Source organism: Heliangelus exortis, chromosome 6 (assembly GCF_036169615.1).
Source record: "Heliangelus exortis chromosome 6, bHelExo1.hap1, whole genome shotgun sequence".
In the NCBI taxonomy this organism is placed as follows: domain Eukaryota; kingdom Metazoa; phylum Chordata; class Aves; order Apodiformes; family Trochilidae; genus Heliangelus; species Heliangelus exortis.
This window is the reverse complement of record NC_092427.1, coordinates 29722580-29744224: the sequence shown is the minus strand read 5'-3', so window position 1 is coordinate 29744224 and position 21645 is coordinate 29722580. Positions and strand designations below refer to the sequence as shown.

Here is a 21645-nt window from a genome sequence, read left to right as displayed (position 1 = left end):
ATAAACTGCTTGGCTTATGACGGGCATATACACATGGAGCCACATTTTTTTGTCCAATCAGTAGGGTTTTAATTGTTGGTTTAAAAAATATCGGTAATGCCATATTTCTAAAAATAATTAAATAAGACTCAGTACATTTTAAGCACTCTTGAGTGCAGAAGTATTGTTAACATACAAGGCATCCAACTGCTCTGTCCTCTCTCATCACTGTTTCAGTTTTATATTTTAACCAATATAAAAATACGAGACACAGCTGACAGATCACATCTAGGATACCTCTCTTATTTGGTACTGAACACCTAGTTAGCACAGTATAATGCACCCTGCGCAGAACAATATGACACAGACATAGCAGGTCATTCCATAATCCAACTCTCATCTAAAGTGGTCCACGACAGTTTCAAATCTGCTTCGTGGAGTGCAGCAAAGCAATCTCCCAGGCAGCGCTCCGTCGCTTTCATCACACAAAGCCTACAACTCGGTATGAATTACAACTGGCTCCTTTCTGCCTCTCAGTTCTGTTGTTGAGGCTCTGGAAAAAAAATACAAGCATGACTTGTCTGTCTGTCTCCTTGCTCACTCTCTCTTCCCCTCCCTCCCCACCCCCCGTCCCAGCCTCACAGCCTCCAGGGTACAAAGAAAGAGGGTTAAAAAAAAGAAAAAATGAAGATAAAGGGAAATTAAATGAAGCTCCTAAAAGTTCTTTGGCTTCCACTGCTGGCTATGAACACCTTACAATGATTTCTTAAAAATAAAAAAAGAAACAAAAAACAGAAAAGGCAAAAATTGCAATTGCAAATGTTTTATAGCAATTAATCTTGTAAATAATGTGATGTGAATTATCCCCCATCCTTGTATATCCACCGCACACAGTACGAACAATTTACTAGCTCATACCTATGCATGGTAAACATATTGCTAATTTTTGTATGGCTGTATCAGAGAGACCTCCTTAATCTCTCTCGTATTACCAAAAGTGATTTTTGCAAACTGCCTGGTGCCCTCTGGCACAGATTCTCTGATAAGGAGGGGGCCTAGTCCAAATGAAGCATCTGTGGTACCAGCTCCCCTCTGAATTACTGCAGTCTATTTTGACAGCTTCTACCTCCTCCTGTTTTCCTCCCCAACCCCTTTAGCTCTTCATTGCCTGACTCTGGCATCTGACATGGCCAGCTTAGCCTCGCTGAGCTAAACCTAACACAGCACACAGTTTGGTAACAGAATGGCATGTTTATTCCCTTCTGACTCCCTCTTCCTTGTTTGCAAAACCACTGCACCAGACACTGGAAGTTAATTAGCAGGATGATGCTGTGCTAATTGTGTTAATTTACAAGGTTTTAGTCAAAGAGAATCATGCCAGGGCTGGCACTGCTGTCATGCTTCCGACTTAATGATTAAGAAATACTGAAAACAAGGTGGGAAGGATTGCAGTAATTACACAATAAATGAATAAAGCAACAGATTCATTTGCAATTATATTTTATTGCAGTTGCACTCATTTGCATTTGGAGTCTTCATTTTTATTTTTGGTTTAATTTATTTGCAAATCCACAAATGATCTAAATTTAGCCTGAAAACTGCAAAGTACCTCTAATTGAGCCTTATATTTTATTAGTATAAGTACTGCAATTCTCACTCCACATAAGCATGCCATTGATTACTTGTGGATTTTATTTCCTGTGCGTTCTCTTTCTCTCTTGTTTTTCAAACACTTTGGCAACTTGAGAAAAGTGTCTGTTAACAATTATACAGTTATCCTTTAAAAGTTAGTTCAGAGAAGTGCTTTTGCCAAATGCAGCTTTGAGGCTGACTTTCTGACAGATTTATTTCTTTCATTTAGCATTAATATAATATTTTTTACTAATTGTTTCTGATGTTTCAACCACTGCCTTCCAGAGGCAATTTCATGTATCATGAAATTGGGTGAAATTATAGAAATCGTGCTCATATAAAAAAATTGCAATTTTAATGAGAAACTATCAGAAACCATACTTAGTTAAATTCAGCCAGAAATCCAAAGACTGAGTCACCAAGACTCAATTGGAAGTAATAAGTATCTAAAATTCTTCTGGTGTAATGGGATTTACTTCAAGCTTTTTTAAAAGGAAGGAATATTAATATTCTTGTAACGTCAAAATGTCTAACAGATATACAAGTTCATTACTCCTACTAAAAAAGACAAAAAAGAGCCAAACCAATCAACCAACCAACACCTATCCATGTTCTGTGATACTTGGCTTATAAGGTTACCAAAACACTGAAAGTTTCTGTTACAGAGGTGCAGAACTTGAGCAGATGGATGCATCACTAGATATTAATGAATGGATGCCATGAAACAGACTCTTCACAAAGAATGCACTAAAGCAGCAGTGAAACTTTTGAAAAAGAAAGTGAAATAGGCATGGATGGAGCTAAGAATCTGGCCGGGATCATAGTTGTACTATAGTTAATGAATATGCTTTTGGCACATCGTCTGTAATGGCTTGTAAAAGAAAGACTATACCATTTAAACAAATAAAACAATGAACTAGATTGAAGTAAGACAATATATATCATACACTATTCACCTAGCAGGCTTTTCAAAATACCCTTCACAAATACTTCAAAATTTTCATTAATACTTAAAAAATTCTATCAGTTGGACTTCTTTTATTTAGAATGGAACATGTGCTTTTAAAATAAAGTAATCCTATTTCTAGTTGAAGTGGGGACATGTATTCAGATGGTGTAAAAACTCAATTATCTGGATTTTATTTGTCTATATTTTCCTTATTACGATGCTGCAAAAGAATGTCAGAAAATCTGAATTATCCGTTATAAGAGGAGAGGGGAAATCACATCATCAGCATTCTTTATTTGGAATAATTGCTAGACAGACCAGTAGTTTCACATTGTCATGCTATCTTTGGATATGCTCACTGAACAATAATTGAAAGTTTATTTATTGATGCATATTAAATACCAATGCATTTAACAAAGGCTGAAAAGGCAGGATTAGGCTTTGATTAGATAAGCTTAAGAGAACAGGACTATTCTCATCCCATGAAACATGAGCATTTATTCCAGCACATTGCAATCATTAGTGTTATTTGGAAGCATAGGTTAATAGTTAACCATAAGCGTATCTTTTGCATTAGTATGCAGTGGAGAAATCTGTGTTTATATGAAGACCACTGGAATGGTCTGGACTGGGGGCCACAAATAACCATTTCCTCAATTTGATATTAATTGAAAAAGCAGCTAGGTTTGATTCCATTTGTTAACAGTTTAATAATTGTTTAACAAAAGTCAAACGTCTGACTTGGGAGAAAAAAAATGTTATAATTTATTTTAACTATGCAAACACTTTCCCCTGCCCCTAATTACTTAATGTTTGCAGCAACTTCCTTTCCATATTTTAAACTGTATTTTATTAGTTCCTTTTTGCTTGAGCTGATACATGTTACTGCATTTTTTTGCTAGGAATCCAAATGTTGATATAAACATCTAAAATCAGGTAAATAAGGGCATATTTAGAGGTTGCTTTTTTTTTTTTAGTGTAATTTAAACTCTGACACAAACCATCATCTTGCAGACAGCGTATTTGCTTACTAACTTACTGAAAATCCAGAAGTAGCATAAGGCTGCATGCATTTTTTAAAAAATCTTTGCTAACTTAGGAATCCTCTGAGCTATCGACATTTTTGAACTGTGTAAACTGTGTTGGTATGGGCTGTAAAAGGCAGAAGGAAAGGATTCTGTTCTTTAAGTACAGGTATGTACTTATCAGAGAATTGCTTTTAAGATAAATTTAATACATTATATAGGAGAGGCAATGTAGGCTTTTTTAGCAGTATCTATTTTTCCTTGTCCTGACAGCCCTACTACACATCCCTCCTCTATAATTCTTCCAGTTGGATCTATCTGAATTACATTTAAAGTAATTATAGTCAACAATTTAATTATTCAATTACTTTGAGCCAAGTGTTTGACCATTTTTTTCTCTTCTAATTTTGTGCACTTATCCCGAAAATGTAAAATCTAATATACAATACTTCATCAGTTTCATATACAATAATTCCATACGGCAGAAATCCACTTACATGTGCAGATTTACGAATTAAAAAAAAAAAAAAAAAAAAAAAAAAAAAAAAAAAAGAAAAAGAAAAAGAAAAAGAAGAAGAAAAAATGGCAGAGTAAAGAAAAAATAACAGTGTAATTTGAAAGCAAAAAGGAACAAGCAACATTCTACACATCCTGGATGTCAGCAGGGCCTGATCCTGCTGGGAGCTTGAGTGAGTTTCTGCATACAAAGAACCCTCCTCTGCTGGTGCCCTCAGTACCAGGTCAAGCTGCTCAGCCCCTTACAGAATTATATCTATTACAGAAGATAAAAATAAATAACTAGCCTTCCCTTTCAATTTAAATAGAAGGGTTTCTGTTGAAAATAGGCATAGAGAAGTCCAGAAATACTAGCTAAGAACACACTGGGTGAGAACACAACAAAAGGTTTGTGGTGTACCACAGACAAATCCAACTGATAACAACTACCTTCCAACTAACCAGCTTGGTTAGCAAAAATTTGCTTTAGACAAAGGACACTGGGACTTTAGTGAACCTGTCATCTCCTCACATCTCTAATAAAATAATCAAGCTGAAATTAAATCATAGACAACTGTGGTTTTCTGAAGATACTGGCAGAGATTGTGTTGCACTTCCAGAGACGCTGAGAAATAAAATCTAAATGACACAGTGCACAAGAAACTAGAAACAGGACAGCACACCATTCTTCCCATCCATCTACCCAAGCTTCAGTTTTATTCAGGGGCCTCCAACTGTTCCTCCAACATACCTGAGGCAAAAGAAAATAATTCATGTTCAGCTGTGGCCTCTCTATTCCTGCCCTCTTCGTTCCTGCTGTGTCTTAGGTCCTATCTAGAACAGGTCTGCAGGATAATTTGTAAACATCAGTAGCTCAAGCAGGTTCTTTAGGCATGTGGTTAAATATGAATGGAAAACTGCTTAATGTGCTGTTGAAAAAGAGTAGACTGTTCCAGGGAAAAACAAGTAAATGAGATGCTTCTGATAGCTGTCCATAACAGACTCATAGAAGCACACTGTTGCAAGGTAGGAAACAAGTCCAAACCCACAGCTTTCTATATCACCAACCCTGTTCCCTCTAGACTTGCAATCGGACATGAACTCCATCACTGAACTGCTCACAAGTTTAGCCAAAGATTCCAAAAGCTGCTTCTCCCACTGACCTTTGGGAGCCTTCAGCCCTGCCTTCAGTTATTCAAGACATTGAGTATTTATACAATGGAATGGTTTCAGCCAAGGAATTGCTTCTTGTGGATGGGAGGAGATCAGCTCTGCCAAAACAGGTATTGACTTGAACGGGCAATTCACTGTGAATGTACCAAGATTACTCAAACATCATAGTTCAGTAAGAGCTGAAGGTGTTAGTACCTTTAGCATCAGGCCCTAAATGCACGTTTTAAAATCCTTCTTAAGGATGGGACAGAGATGAATAAATGAGTCATGCTGTAACCACTGTTTGAGATGTAGGACACACAGCTCCCTGGGTTTGTACTAAATCTGATAATATTTTCTAAAACTGTATAGTGTCATATGTCCCATAATAATAAAAATTAATTCAGGATAAAACATTTCTTTTACACTCCATTTTTTATTAATAAGCATAATTTCAGCTGTTTGAAGATAGTGCAACTGATCTCTCTTAATTGGAAACAGGAGGGATTTTGAAGAGTGGATTGAGCTAATTATGTTTTGCAGGGAAAAAAAAAAAAAAAAGAAAATTATTCCCACATTTATTTTCTAATTACTCAGTGAAGACCTCTGCTCCAGTCCATGAGGAACTCCTTTGACGTCAAAGGATCTGGTGGGAGGAATAGCCTCCAACTGAGCTGCCCAGCTGTATGGGCCTACCTTTGGAAGATTTTTCAGTAAGTGACAGCCACAAACTCATGAAAACAGGCCTAGAAAGTGCTCTTGGCATTTCCTTGGTAGAGCTCTGTTCTTCCTCTTATTATATATAGCCTATGCATGCCACGCATATCAGTGGGAGCAAGCTGTTGGCAGGGTGTTTACAATATGATTCCCATCTAGCAGGGCTAGTGAAAACATTTCAATCACAAACACTTAAAATCACAAGTAATATTGAGAATTTCATATATGTCAACGGCACTTAAAAGCAGGAAGAAAAGTGCAACATATTTCAGGAGTACCTGAACCGGCTAAAAACTGAATTTCAGACATGGAATCTTGAACTAAATACAACCCAATTATCTAATTTAAAAAATGTCAAATGATTATTCCTCTTCAATAACACTTTCACACCTCGCAACAGCGAAATGCAGTATGTTTACAGCAAATGAGTTTTCTCCCTCCAAGCCCCCTTCCCTGCTATTTACATAAAGCAATGCCTTTGACAGTTGCAAAGACATTTCTGGCTAAACAGCCCTTAGCAGATCCATCAGCTTCAAAGGCCTTTAGGAACAGAAATAAGGAGAAATAATAGTCAAGCAAGCAATGGAAAACTGCGTGCAGAGATGACACTACCCCCTTTTCGCCAGCAGAAGCTGTTGGGATCCAAGGCCAGTCAAGCAGCAGCCCATAGGTGTGGATGACGGGGACTCTGTCGCTGTTACTTCGGCACCACATGGGACCTGCCAGGCTGCTGCCCTCGGAGGTGTGGCTTTCTCTGCAGCAGCAGCAGCAGTCCCTAAGCACACACACATTCTCAGTTCAGGGCTCCATCCTTGCAGCATAATCACACTGATGCACTAGTATTGTGTACCACCAGTAAACCCATTTATGCACGCTTCTAACACTTCTCTAAACTGACTAGAAAACACACTAACAAAGACAGTGATTGCAATGAGTTTTCTTTTAGCCTATTGTGATGCTGCCTCTTCCCAGGTTTTATATCTTTAAGCTGTTTCTGCCCAGTTCCTCTCAACAGTACCATGCCTTTAAAGGACCCAGCATACTTTGTCAATGCCAAATGAGCAAGACCAAAAATTCTGAGATAATACTGTGAAGAACAGTAACTGTAAACAAAAGTAAGCATAACTTATAAAAAACATTTACTTTTTTTAGTCCAATGAATATATATACTTATAGGTATAATGTATTTTTCAGAGATTTACTATACCATACACTGTGCAATTTATGCCCAATAAACGTGAGAATCAATACAACTACTGCAGGATCACGCTAGTGGTTCTGAGAACGAAAATATTCACGTGATAAAAATATAATAAATTAATATGGAGGATGGCCTCCTATCACAAGTATTTACGTATATTTGCCAACGCAAAATAGTATAGATCTGGAGAATGATTCTGCTCCCAATGAAGTGCTTACTTCAAGTCTCCAGTAATCCCAACTGAAGCTTTTAGAAGTGCAGCAAAATGCACGCTCTCTGTTTAAGCAACAAAATAACAGAAGTAGCTTTTGCCTTGGTTCCTCTTCCAGAAGTGGGGTTTGAGGCACATTTACCTTGAAAGAGCATAACACAAACCCTTAAAAGCAGAGCAGATAACATACACTCACAGCTTTATCGTGTTTCTCATGTAATCAGCTGCAGCAGGTGAAACACAGAATCTTCAATCTGTGTTTTAGGAAGCAAGTAAGAGGCAAAAGGAATGAATTCTCAGCACTTGAGAGCCTCATATGGAGCATTCATACCATGCTTGAACTCTTCCAGGAAAATAAATAATTGTATCTTAAAAATAATAATTTTCAAAGACTGAATTCTATTATTTTTCTATTTATGTTGCTAATCATGATTCAGTAAATAATTTCCCTTTACAGGAATTTTTTATCATTTGCACTTAGAATTATTGTTGGGTTCTTCACCATAAGTATTTAAAACCCTTTGTTTCATGTATCTTAAATCCATTAAGACAATTTCCGTCTTAAGCTCACTTCCTTTTGCCAAATGAAGATCATCAGGACATACCACACGTGTCCATAGGGACAGCAGAGCTACTGAATATGTATGCTTTATGTCACAACAGAGCACTCCCCTTGTTCTGCAGTATCGACCTTCTCTTATGTGAGTAAATAACAGGTGAGCACTTGTGCATGAGGATAAATGGGGTTAAAACTGCCATAAAGGGACATATTTTATTTGAGCAAAGATGGTGCACAATAAATAGAGATATAAGTGATATTGAACTATTTTTTACATCATGCTGCTCCAAAATGTTGGAAAAAAATCTTGCTCTAAACCACAAACCAACTTACATAGCAAGAGTTATTTAAAATGTGTTTTCCTCAAATCAGGATCTAAAGTACCATATAATCGCATAATTACATTTTACTTTTTAATATATTTTTCAGTCATCATACTTAAAAAATATATTTATGTATTTCATAGCTTTATGCATAGCAAAAGAAGGATAATTCCAGATATTTATCTAACCAGCACTATTAGTCTTACAAATATGAAGGCACAGATCAATCCTGGTAAGTTTCAAATAAGTGTAGTCAGGTTTGACCCAATACAATCAACTAACAAGAGTGAAAAAGCAAATTTATATGGGCCAATAACACTATGCTCCAGCCTGTAACCAAGAATACTTCTTTCCTTTTAAAGCACTTATTCCAAAACCTATCAACACAGGAAAAGTATCAGCAGTTGCTTTACCTAGATTAGAATATCTCTGCTAATTAACTAAATGAGAACAAACACTGATTAAATGTATATATAGAAGTAATCTGATACACAAGAAAAAAAAAATCCTTCTTAAGATGACTCCACAGTGTAGAATGCTTTCACAAAATTTGCTTATGTTATTGATGCATTTTGCTTTTTGGCAATCTGCACATTAATTTTTAATGAAATAGTAAAGAGATGTTGCTTCCCACACTTCGATAAAAATATTCTACAGCCAGGACTGGGTGACACAGTGCATTAATTCAGTGTCCTTCACTCCTGGGACCTGTGTATAATTTAGTCCAGCCTGAAGAAAATAACTTTGATCTGAAGGCTGTGGAAAAAGCTACATATGAAATGAGTTTTGGTGGGTTTAGTGTTGTTTCTTATATACAAGACGACATATGAAGATAAACTGCTTTAGAATGCTCCTGACGTGGCCCAGGATTAAGAGCAGGGAGCTCTTAGCAGAGATCATCCACTCTCTCGCTTTTCCCCGTCATACCAGACTCACACCACACACGTTTCCCTCCACTATAGGCATCAGAGCAGCTAGTGCTGGCATAAACTCTCTTTCCAAAGAGAATATCCTGCATAAAAGGATTGTACTATCAACCAGTACACTTACTTGGTCTCTCTATTTAAAAAAAACCAACAAACAATAATGTCTGTATTTCAGCATGAGAGATGACGTTGTAAGAAGGGATGATGTTATCACAGGGAACCTGAGATTTCCTCCCCAAAGTAGAGAACACCTTTGCTAAGTCACCAGAACTGTACTAATCATGTTCTTAGGGAAAACAGAGCCCCGGCACGGCTCCTTCCTGGGCTTGGCTGTGCGAGCAGCTGACCCTTCCTTTCCTTCCTGCTCCCCCCAAAGCAGAGAAACAAGATTAAAAGCAGAAGCATAACCAAAGAATTGACCTCCAAGAAACACTAAGCTGAGCTAAATCTTTTCCCCACTTAAATCTTTCAATTATTGCATTCCACAAATTCAAAATACTATTTCTGGCTTATTTGATAAAATACATGAATTAACTACTGAAAAAATGAATAAAGCCTATTTTTTTGTTGCATGCTTTTGGTTTGGGACTTACTGTATTGTTTCCTGAGCATCTGAAAGGAACTATATAGGTTGTTCAGTTAGCTTGACAAATTATCCAGGGGACAGGGGGAGGAGGAACAGGGAATTTTCTATTGAGAAACACTGAAATAAATATATGTACTTTATATATTCTACACACATGGGTCAGAGAGAGGATGCATGAACTGAGAAATTTAACTCTGTGTATGCTGATATTTTTGTCATATTTCTGAAGAGTAGGAAAGGAAAAAATCTAACCCTTCATGCTGTATGTGGATTCTCTGTTCTTAAAAGGAACAAAGTTAATCCTGAACAGGAAAAGTTGAGCCATGTCCTGAAAGACACAGTATGTCATTGAGAGGGTGCACAGGCATTTTAAGGGGCAGAGGAGAATTACGTGCTGGCTTTAAAACCAGAAAGAAATGATAGAGCCCAGCTGATAAAACATGACAGTCCTTTGCAGCAATCACACAAATTCAGCCTTTTCTGTAAATACTCTTCAAGCCACAACAAAAATCTAAACCATGCAACAATCATATCAATAACTAGCTGAACACTGTTGAAAGCTTAAATAACAATAAACTCTGTTATTTTTCCTATAATTTTGTCCACAGTATTATTGCATATGTAGTCACCTAATGAAATAGTTTTAGAATTTGCTTCAGGGTACAGGAGTCAAGCTCCACTGATTAGCATCTCAAAGCACACTACAGGCACACATTTGTATAGCTGAATAATAGCACTCATGTTTGCATGATGTTTTTAAAAACAAAAAAAAAATGCACTATTTTACTTGATGGTTGATGATGCACACTGAAGAAAGTGTTTCACAAAAAATATACAATTTATCATAGCTAACTGTAAGAATTCCAAAGAGCATGTAGAAAGGTATTATCACAAAAAGAGCAAAAAAGGCAGTTTGGTGTTTTAAATGCCTGGACAGCAAGGTTCATGGGCTTGATTCACCTGTCACTTCACTCTGTTATGGAATAACAAGAACCACTGAAGTTTATAATTTATTGTGAAGCATAAAAATGCGCCCCATTTTTTTCTCTGTTATTCCTTTTTAGGTGTTACTCAGTAGTTAATTACACAAATGATATTTTATCCAGCAGCATTTGGGTTCTGTGTTACACACTTAATAGAAACTCATCACAGAAAATATTTTGTTCAAATTTAGACAGACTTCTGATATTTGCTGCACTAGCTCAGTTCCCATTTTAATTCCCATATGCCTAATAAGGTGGCTTTCAAACTTTATCAAATGTGAACCTTCCTAAAATTTGCTGTAAACTGAACATAAGTCTGATTTCAGCCACACTCTGAGACCCCATCCAACATGCTGCCTTCAGCAGCACCATGGGTCCCCCTTTTGTAATTACTCCTGTCATAATTTATTACAAGGGCTTAATTGCAAAACTAAATGTAAATGTAACTAAATGTAAATGTAACTAAAACTACAGCACTGATTTGTATTAAATAGTATGTAAGTGCATCAACAGGAAACAATTGGTATGTTAGTAAATATTCTGCAACTATCAGCTTAAATTCTTTTTTTCTGTTAACGATTTCATCCACAGTGTACAAGTAACATGCAGAATTGGCATAAAAGAAAGCTTAATTAATTCAGCTAAACACACTTAGCATCAAAAATTAAATTCATAAACTAACAATATTTCTCTGACGTATTTGATACCAGTAATACAAATTTATCAAGCTTTAGGTTGATAAATTTTAAAGAAAATTTTCTTAGAAGCTAAAAAAAAAGTTGAATTATGAGGTACTGTGAAAGCTGTCAAAGTTTTGTGATTGCATGTAAGAGATGTATAGATCTTGCAGATCTGTAAAAGATTTACAGATAACAATTGAAAGGTGCATTACACTAATCAGTGGAATGCATAACCTCTGCAAAGCAGGTAGGAGTGAATAATTCTAGTTTTCTCTTTTCTTATGGCTTTATATCCTTACTCAAGGGAAGCAGAGGACACCTAAATATGACCCTATTTAGATATATTAACTGTAATGCCTTTGTAGAATTTTTAAGCAAACAGGATTGTGCTTCCAACGCTGCCCATCTAGTTTTCCAATGTGTTAAATTGGACGGCTACTTGGACAGCTCTCTATTCATTACTGAACTGTGGAAAGGAAACACAGAGGTGGCATTTTCCTTTTAAACCACCTAATGCCTTGGAGCCAGATTCCAAAGCATCAAGGAGAGATTTTTTTTTTCTAGACAAGCTATCGTAATTGAAATGAAGTCTAATCAGACTCATTACTGTTTTCAGCAATTTGCACCACCAAGGATGCTTATTAGGTAACAGTGTTTAATAAACCGCTCTTTAGAAAACTACCAGTAATGAGCTCTTAACAGCCAATCTTTAGCGTGAATGTAATGTGAAAAGTGTTCCTAGCACTGAATAGATTTTCACATTTAGTAGTGTCATAATTAAGCTCAAGGAATTGGTAGCTGTGATGATAGATTTAATGCAGTATAGACTTTCCCACCCCTTCGCCCCTGAAAATATATTTGAAAATACTTGGGGTTCAATAATAATTCCAAACAAAATTTTAAAACTGTTTAAAAGAGCTGTGCTAAACAGGGTTAGCTCAGAAAATGATACTTAATCAGAGTATTTGGGAAACACACATGGAACTATAGGCTGGATACCATCTAGCGTAGGCTCATAAATTTAATTCCACCTATCTTTGTTTGACTGTTCTTCCATCACTTAACAATTTCTAGTAATTAATATACAAATAATAAATGTTGTCATCAGCTGAATTGATAATGAACAAAAATGGCCAAGATAAAGAGGCAGCTGTCAGTTCTCCTTCCACAGCAACAGCCAAAAATGCTTGAGAAAAAACATAGAACAACTCACTTAGTTTCAAAATAAAATTATGGATGTATAATTCATGTATTTATGTGTACACACACATATACAACTAATACTGTTTTCCCTACCTGTTTCAAAAACCATCAAGTCCTAGTACCTACTTAGCACCAAAACCCCCAAGTTTCTAATGTAAAGAACACCATAATTCTGAAAATGCAACGTTGCAATGTATATTATTCATAAAACACAGCCATCAGCAAGAGGTAAGTTTTCATCAATAAAAAGTTCAATTTAACTAGGTGTACACCTTGATGCACCAGTCATATCCCAGTACCTAACAAATGCTGAAAGAGGCAAAAAAGAAAATAAATTGCATGTATAAGCTCTAGCTAATTAAATATCCAGAGTGAATCTTGAGCAATAGCCACCGTTCTCTCTCCAGATTGATTTAGGCCTGACATAATATTTAAAGTTATCAATAAGAAATGACCAAGACTACTTTTTTGTCTCCCACTAGGAGAAATACATAGAAATGCAAATTATGTTTTGCTTACTATAGATTCTGCTGGAGAAGTCTTGTGTTGGCGGCCGATGATTTAGAAAGAAGCGCATAAAGATGAGTAATCAATAATGAAACCACCAACAAAATGATGAAGTCTGATTCTCTTGAACCAAGATTTTTCTATCAGAATTCCCTGCTAAGACATCAAGAAGAGCTCCTTTTCTGAATGAGTAATCTCATTACATCTTTCGTATACCCTAGCCCCCAAACTTCAGTAATCCTAAATGCAGCCTCTAACCCTCTATATTTGTTTGCAGCATTCTGAATCAATAGTACTATGAGAACCAAGCCTACCAAATTAATGCTAGTTTCATTTGATTTTGTGGTATATGCTTCTTTGCACTACAAAGTGGAAAAAGGAAAAAAAAAACCCCAACCAAACAACCCCACATACAGGACTCATTCCCAGATGTTTTTTGTAGCTTTCAGATCAAAATATTTTCCAGTTTCTCAAGTCTGAACTGAATTTGTACTTAGATCCCACCTTTTTGTGCTGCTTCTTACCCTAAGTTGCAATTCTAAACTTCACACTTAGGCTCTGCTCTCTACAAAATAACATTTAAAAAATTAAATTAAATTAAATTAAAGACTCCACAGCTGATTTGTCCTGCCTCCTCCTCTTGTACTTCTGAATAATGAGTTAAAATTCACATAATTTGTGAGTGACAACCTGATGCTCTAGGATACGTAATATGTATTTTTTACTGTTGATTTTACTAAGCACAGATGCTCTGAAACATCAGTTGCTTATCAATAAGACCTTCAATATAATCCATTATGATATTTTTTGTAGTTTAAAGATGAGGTTGACAGAAATATGGCATCCACAGGAGGTGTCTTAGGCATCGTTATAAAACTGTGGTTACCATCCTTTTTTATTTCTGACATAAAATTAAAGCATGGGGGGGAACCTTCAGTGTATTCCTTCCTTATTCTGGCACTAACAACAAAAAGAAAAAAACCAAACAACTTAGTCTCAGATCTATCAGTATTTTATCAAGCCTAGAAAAGACCAGTCTGCCCATCTAAGATGCTGATCCCAAACAACTGACGCTTTCCAGAGAAATTGAGACCCTTCCTTCTAACATCTCTAGACCTGCTTAGTCTCAGCTCAAAAGTCTTCTTTCTCATACTCTTAGAGGAGTTTCCATTGAAGAAGTAGGACCTACCAAATTTTGCACTACTTACAGGCTGCTACCCTGAGCTGGACTGTCATAACATACAGCAGAGAATAGCATAAGAAATTGCAAGTGTATGAAGTCAAAGAAGGAGATGAAGCTTTAAGGGCAGGTAAAAACTCAAGTCACAATTTGCCCCAAACACTGTGAATTAATGAGAAGAAGCAATAGGATTCTAAAAAAAAAAGACAGCAAGAAAAACCTTAAGACCCATCTTTAAATTAAGGTCCTGACATAAGCCAGTGCCTCTGAGGTGTCAGAGGGTGAAGGCTCTCCACAGGGGCATGACCAAGCAGGGGGTGACAGCTCTAGTGGTAATATTTGCTGTAACTGAAACTGAAGGTGAGCCCTGGAGTGGCTTATCTTGAGACAACTCCACCAAAACCCATCATAACTAGCAGAAACCAGAGTCCAAGTAAAATCTATCACACCTTCTACAGTAGCATAGATATTATTTTTGCCTTCATCAGTAGAATTGCAATACTAGAGCCCAACTTGTCTTAGTAAGGCCCCAGCATCAATCACATTATCATGGTTTGCCCTCCAGCAAAAGGTAACATAAACAATCCATAAGATTCCTTTGAGTACAGCACACCTCAGACATCTCTGTTCTCTTGTTTAAAGCAATTTTATTTTGTTTTTTTTTGTGGAGCAGAGTGGCTTGGCTGAAATATCATATAAAGTTGTTTCAGTTGGTGTTCTGCATTGTTTGTTTGTTTGGGGGGTTTTGTTTGTTTTGTTTGTTGTTGTTTTTTAAATCAAACCCCCCTAAACCCAAACTTAATTGTTCCAAACAGAAGCAACCACTTGTCAGAACAATTGCACAGAAACCACCTCTGCGGACTGCTGCAGTTATTGCTCTAGTATGACACATTTACAAAAGCTACATAATAGATGAGTTGCAGCAGATGAGAACATTTGTCCAACAGAACTGGAATCCTTTGTATTATGTCAGACAATATTCCCTGCACTTCAGATCAGTTTAAACACACAGACTTGCCTAGTCAGTCTTTTTTTAGCGGTAGAGCAGACTTCCCTGAATTAGACTTGCCCAACTTCCCTGAATTAGACTGTTCATGGAAGTATCTCCTTATAAAATGGAGGCAAAAGGAAGAACACTAGGTCCTACGTAATACAGTTGTGAGTTTGTCTAGGGGATGGGGGTCAAAAAAGAAAATACATGTGTGAGTGAGGAAAACATCCACAAGCTTTAGAGGGATTGGGAGAACATAGCAGAACATAGTAGTCCTTAACTTTAACTTGATTTTTTGTAGAGCCCGCTTTCTGCTTTTCCACTATAAAGCTTTCTATTTATTTCAGCATCATCTTTTTTCATTAAACAATCAAGTTCTAATAAAAACATAAAGCAAACAGCCAGTTGTGTAATGGGAAACAACACAAGGGGGGTTTCTGCCTGATCTCAGCAGATTAGCTTATGCCTTGCAGCCCAAGGTGGGAAATACATTCCTCACTATTACAGTTTTAGTTATGTATTTGTGTTTTATACGGATTTTTAAAGACAAATCTCTTTCTCTATGTATGTATGTGTATATAATTGTACACATCAATTTTTTTCCCCTCCCAGAGCAAAGATGTTGGCACAGTGTCTACTCAGAAATCTAGCAGACAGAAAAAGCATACATCCCTCCCCAAATGGTTTGGTATATCCCAATACAGACTGTATCAACTGCAATCCCAAATACACATCCTTTTGAAAAAGTCCAAGTTGTGCTTTTTTCAGACACCATCCCGCTGCTCTACAGTGTCCTGCAGTATTATTTGTGCCCAGAGAATGACACAGTTGTATTCATAAAAAGCTAAAAAAACATTCTGTGAATTGCGTTTTATACTCAATAAATGTTAACAGTTTCTTCACTGGCAGCAAGCCAGGAGATCTCCTCCAACAGACACAGATCTTTCAGATGCCTCTTTCCTCCTGTATCTAATATATATGATCTCCTTCTCCCCTTCCCCCTCCCCAGTTCTTTACATGCCTTTCTGCACCATGCTCCATCTCAAGGTTAAAGCTGAGACAAATCAAGAGCACGCAGTGCTAAAGGGTGGTCAGAAAATAGGACAGCAAAGGTTTTTGAAGTTAACAAAGCACCTATCAAGCATGTTTCTGGATTCTTCATGTACTGAAGGCCATGTTGGGTGATTGCCACTCTCTTTAGGAATTTAACTCAGCATATCTAGCACAGCCCTTCAACACACTCACCTCCAGAGGCTTGTGAAACTCATGTGGAGGGATCATGTCTCAGTCTATGTCAGTCCACTTGCTGAGTGGCAGGTGCATACCTAACCCACTATACCAGTATATAGGGCTAGCTGTTCTGAAGTTATATCTAAGAATAAAGAGGAGACAGTAGGAACAAGGAAATGACATTTATGAGAACTTTAGAATGTTTAGTCCACAGAAGACAGAAAAAGTAGGCAGAACAGCTATACTCAAAGCTTTGGTGAGCACTTTGCCAAAGCTAAAGAAACCTTTGAATTTGTCCATGATCTTACTTACTTTTTGTTAGTTGTTTAGATATTTTTGGGTTTTTAAACTTCACATTGTTTTCACTAGACACATTATGATACAAAGATATTGTGCCACCTTTTCAAGAATCCACCAAAAATATTTAAAAAAATATCCTATAGCTGATTTAATGAAAAATGCCTTGGACTGTATCCATGTCTTGGTTATTCTATGTATTAAACATAGAGCTTGCCATGACTGAACTAAAAGGTACTTGATAACTAATGGTTAGAGGGCACAGGATGATATTTAAGAGGTAAGGTTGCACCAAGGTAGCTTTGATGGGCCATTTTGTATTGAGGTTAACCAGAAATGACATTTCTTAAAAAGGTCTGGATTGCTAAAGAGGAGGAATGCCCTAAATGCATCAATGAAAACTGCTGCTGAGCATGACTGCTTTTTTTAATATTTTGACTATTTTTTAAGGAAAGACAGTCATGCTACAAATGCTTTTTCAATAAATCTCTGGTGAGTACTGGGCCCTTCCAAGATCAGTTACACAGCATACTCTTAAAATGATTAAACTGTCTCTCACAGCACTTTAAATGACAGACTGCCCAGAAAAAGCACTAGTGTCCCACAAATTAGGAACTGTAGCAGCAGCTGATAAGCTAGAATGAGCTCTGGGCCATTTTAGGACACACCTCACCCTCATAACTGGGTTGCCTTCTCTTGGAAGAATTCTTCCCCTTGTGTAAGGTCATTCAACTAGATTAAAATATCTCACTGTAATGTTACCTTCTTATAACACCTCATGTTCACGGGTATGGAAGTGCTGGTAATGGGATGAATGATGATCTTACTTTTATATTTACTACAGAAAGATACTACCTATGTGATTTAGCTGAAAAAGAAAATTTGATCTGTATTTCTGCAATAGCTCTATCTAAGGCCACAACTTTCCCTGACAGAGGTTTTAAATTGTTTGAGGTTCCCATGCTTCCTTTTTCGAGTTGTTATTAATGTCTATAATTTATGCCTGTGCATAATGTCATGCATGTGGATATCTCACTAGTCATATGAATAAAGCTGCATAATTAGGTAGTGGTTTAAATTGTAGCCTCCAACTCTTCCTCCCAGTTCCCTTTCCTGATGCTCGTTGAAGAGACTGCGATTTCTGTTGGCAGCAGATTGTACCACCATTACTCACAGAAATACCCTTTGCCTGTGATTTCTTTTAAATTAGTGACAAAAATCAAACCTGATAGCAGTCACCAGGAGAGTGATCTACCACACCAACCTCTCTGCCACCCACACGGCAGGGAGTCTGATTGTGTTGCTGGGATGGGAATTGGGGCAGGTGACCAAATGGTTGATTATGCTTCTCCTTTCATCCTCCAAACTGACAGAGACTTCTTTGAATTCTCAGAACTTCTTCTACTGAGTCTCTGGTTGACAATTTCTAAACATGCCCCAGTGTCTTCACCAAGTTCATCTCTATTAACAAGAAATGAAACTGAAATAAAGAGGCACTCTTCATCTTGACTACAGGCATTTCAGATTTCATAGCAGCCTGCATCTTCCCAGAGCCTTTCACATAGATGAGATAATATGTGCAAAGAAAAACAAAATTATAGGTTTAAGTAATGTCAAAATCTGATTTATGCCAAAATAGAGGTGTCAACAATAGCAGAATAAGTGACAAGTGCTAAATTACCCAAAGAAGTAAATTCTGTAATTATTTACCTCTGGCACATGATCCTTAAAAACCTCCAGACCTAAAAGCATGCATTTTGAAATTCAGCATTTTTAAATTTTTGAGAGATGACTTTTTTTTTTGTTTTGTTTTGTTTTGTTAGATACAACTAGGTGCCACTTACACCATTCCAAATAAAATGTCAGCAGCTAGCCCCACAGCTGAATATGCTGAGAACTGAGTATACAGTCATCTGCAAATGGGCAACTTTAATTCGATTCCTGGCACCACTGGCCACGCTGAGAATTCTTCTATCTCTTCACACCAGGGGTTTGCTCTTTTAAGCATTGCTCCCTGAAGGGAAGGAAAAACTAGAGAAAGAGGATTTCCAATGACCCTGCACAGATGAATGAATGTGTCAATGGTGAATATTGGTTCAGCTTTGAAATAGGGAATCCTGCAGTGGTTTCACTGCTTCATCCCCACTAGTGAGTTCTACTGTGGACTTCAATGTGCAGAAGGACTTTAAGGGATAGATAATAAATCGGGGGGGGGGAGTGGGGTAGTGGGGGTGGAGGGTAAGAGAGGGAAGGAGGGAGAACAACAAAATAGTTTAAGAATAATAGAAAAGTGTTTCTGTAATTATAACCTTTAAATTATTTCTTAGATAATTTTCTCAGAGATCTGCATCTTTTTGGCCTAGATGGTTACAGAATTAATTTTTAAAAAAGCTTAATAAAATAAGAGGTCCTTACTAGATAGCCAACATTAAAGGCCAATGTGCCATTTCAGCACATATTTAATTTTGATGGGCTACACTTGTGCACTTGTTTGTTTCTGGTGTAAAGATAATATAAAACAAGTTGTGAAATGGTTAAAGCACTCTCTGGTTTAGTGTGAGCTTATTCCTTCATCTATGACTGATTTCACAGAGAAAACGGTGACATGCAGAAGCCAAATATAGGAAGGAAAGATGCCTCTTCTCACCTGCATAACTTCCCTATAGCCGAGGTAAACACAAGAATGTTTGTCTAAGCAGCTGTAAAATACACATTTACTGCTACAAACCTCTTAGTTCATTTTCATTCAACCATCTATCCATCAATCTCAACACAACACAATGTAATTTCCTAATCATGGCAATATTCATGCTTCTATTGCTTTTTTAAATCCAAAGAATCTATATTTTAATAAGACAGAAGTCTAATTTAAACATTATGTAGAATAACGTTTCTCTAAGGCTATATCTTTTATGAGTTTTGATTCTTTAAAATTGCCATATAATTTAATCTCTATAGCAAAATTTACAGAAAAGAGTAACACAAGCTTCCAGTAAAGCTTTACTTGCAGTAAAGAAGGCTGAACTGCTAAATTCCCACTAAGTGCTGCTTCTTCCTGCCTTATGTCTACAATAGTTTTCTTCCTAAGAGCAAAACCAATATATTAAAAGTTAATCATACTATTTCTCAAAATGTTAAGAAACACAGAATAGAAAGTGCATTTTTTTCTTTTGAAGTGATAACTTTAACACATAGGAAAACAAGCAAAACACAACCCCCCTGCCAAAGGTACAGAGGCTTCTGTACCTTTGAAAATGAGGTTGGCAGTCTACTGCTTTTTATAGCTGGATGCATGCTCTTTAACTAGAATAATTTTATACAAATTAAAGATTGTCATTATATAATTGCTAACAAAATATTTACATCTACCTCTAATGTTGCTGAGAATTAAAAAAAAGAAAAAAAAGAAAAAAAGAAGATATCTAGAGGGAAATAAGGACATATACTGGATAATTTCAGTCACTAATATAATATGCAGATAGTGAGTATTTTTGGATACTCAGGGGTATTAACTATACATTTCATAGATATTATCAGATATGATCCTGTTTCAGCTAAGAAAGAATTTGAGTAATCGGATTTATGTAGTCTACAGCATTTCATAAGGATGCTGCCTGGGATTTGTCTCTTTTTAAATAGTTGAGATGTTAATTTTCTTTTAAGACTATTTTTTAAATACCGAGAAGCATCTTCATGAAGAGCTGCACTGATTTCCAATTATGTAAAAATTAATTTGTTTAATCAAGCTACAAGAAGGACAAGAATTTGAACTGGGAAAATTCCATCACATTAAGTAAAGGATTATTACTCACAAGAAATATTTTCAATGTCAGACAGACTTGCAGCCAGAAACTAACTATGCCTCTTACAGAGAACTATCTTTCCTGCCTAAATTATCAGAGCCCTTTGAAACAGCACCAAAATAAACTCAAAATACAATTTTTACTTGGTTTTTAATTTAATTTGCTCTAATCACAGCCAAATAGATTTCCAGGATTAAGGCTTAAATAAGTAGAGTTACCTTTTATATATGTGTTTTCTCTTTTACAGGGTATGTGCAGTGGAAGAGAAAACGAGATTCCTAAGAAGTTGCTCTGCCTCTGGTCTCAGGATTGTCTAATAAGGATATTAGCTCATCTGAGCCACCCTCAGCAATACGATAATAAACACTTCCCATTTAAAACACATTTACAAACTAAAAAAAAAAAAAAAAAAAAAAAGGCTTACTGTTTTTATGTTGTCATAATGCATGAAAACCTTTCATTTTATTATTCATAATCATTATCAAGTAAACTCTGTTGAAAAAAAGGGAACAAAATTTTGGCATAATTTTGGGATGATAGCAGTACAAATGAGAATTGCTCCCATAACCTAATTCTCAACTGTGATATATGCAAAATAATCCAAAATTAGTTACTTTCCAGTCCCTTTACAGACTACTTGACATACAGTGCTCAAGTGTTTCAAACCTTCAGTCACAGACTGTAATAGCGCACAGATGGAACAATATTTATTCTGTCAGTGGAAACTAATTAGGATGACACTAGCTCTGAACGTTAAACCACAAGGCAAAAAAAAAAAAAAAATCACACTTTATACAGTGTGGCACATGATCTGTGAGTTTACAAATAAAAGCTATAAATTTTAATATATTTCTGTAGGTGTGACCATCTTTGCTGTTGCTGCTCTGTTGCTGATGCCCTCTTCTCCCCCCTCAGCCTTCAATCAATCCTTCAGGTCCTACCTGGGCCAACACCACGAGCTGGGCAGAATCACACTCAAGCCAGGGATGTGGCCAGCCCCACCATCCTGCATCTCT

The 21645-nt window shown here is 36.6% G+C and overlaps 1 protein-coding gene across 4 annotated transcripts in view; it reads right to left on the bottom strand.

Moving 5' to 3' along the window:
• The window catches only part of FIGN (fidgetin, microtubule severing factor), a 101901-nt gene that overhangs the window by 9981 nt on the left and 70275 nt on the right, over positions 1-21645 (bottom strand). The window contains exon 1 of one of the 4 annotated variants that reach the window (XM_071747499.1): positions 277-519. The exons of the other annotated variants lie outside the window; for them this stretch is intronic. Coding sequence (XP_071603600.1) covers positions 277-379 — 103 coding nt within the window. The 5' untranslated portion in view covers positions 380-519. Of the gene's footprint in view, positions 1-276; positions 520-21645 lie in introns of those variants that run through there. 4 annotated transcript variants of the gene reach the window in all.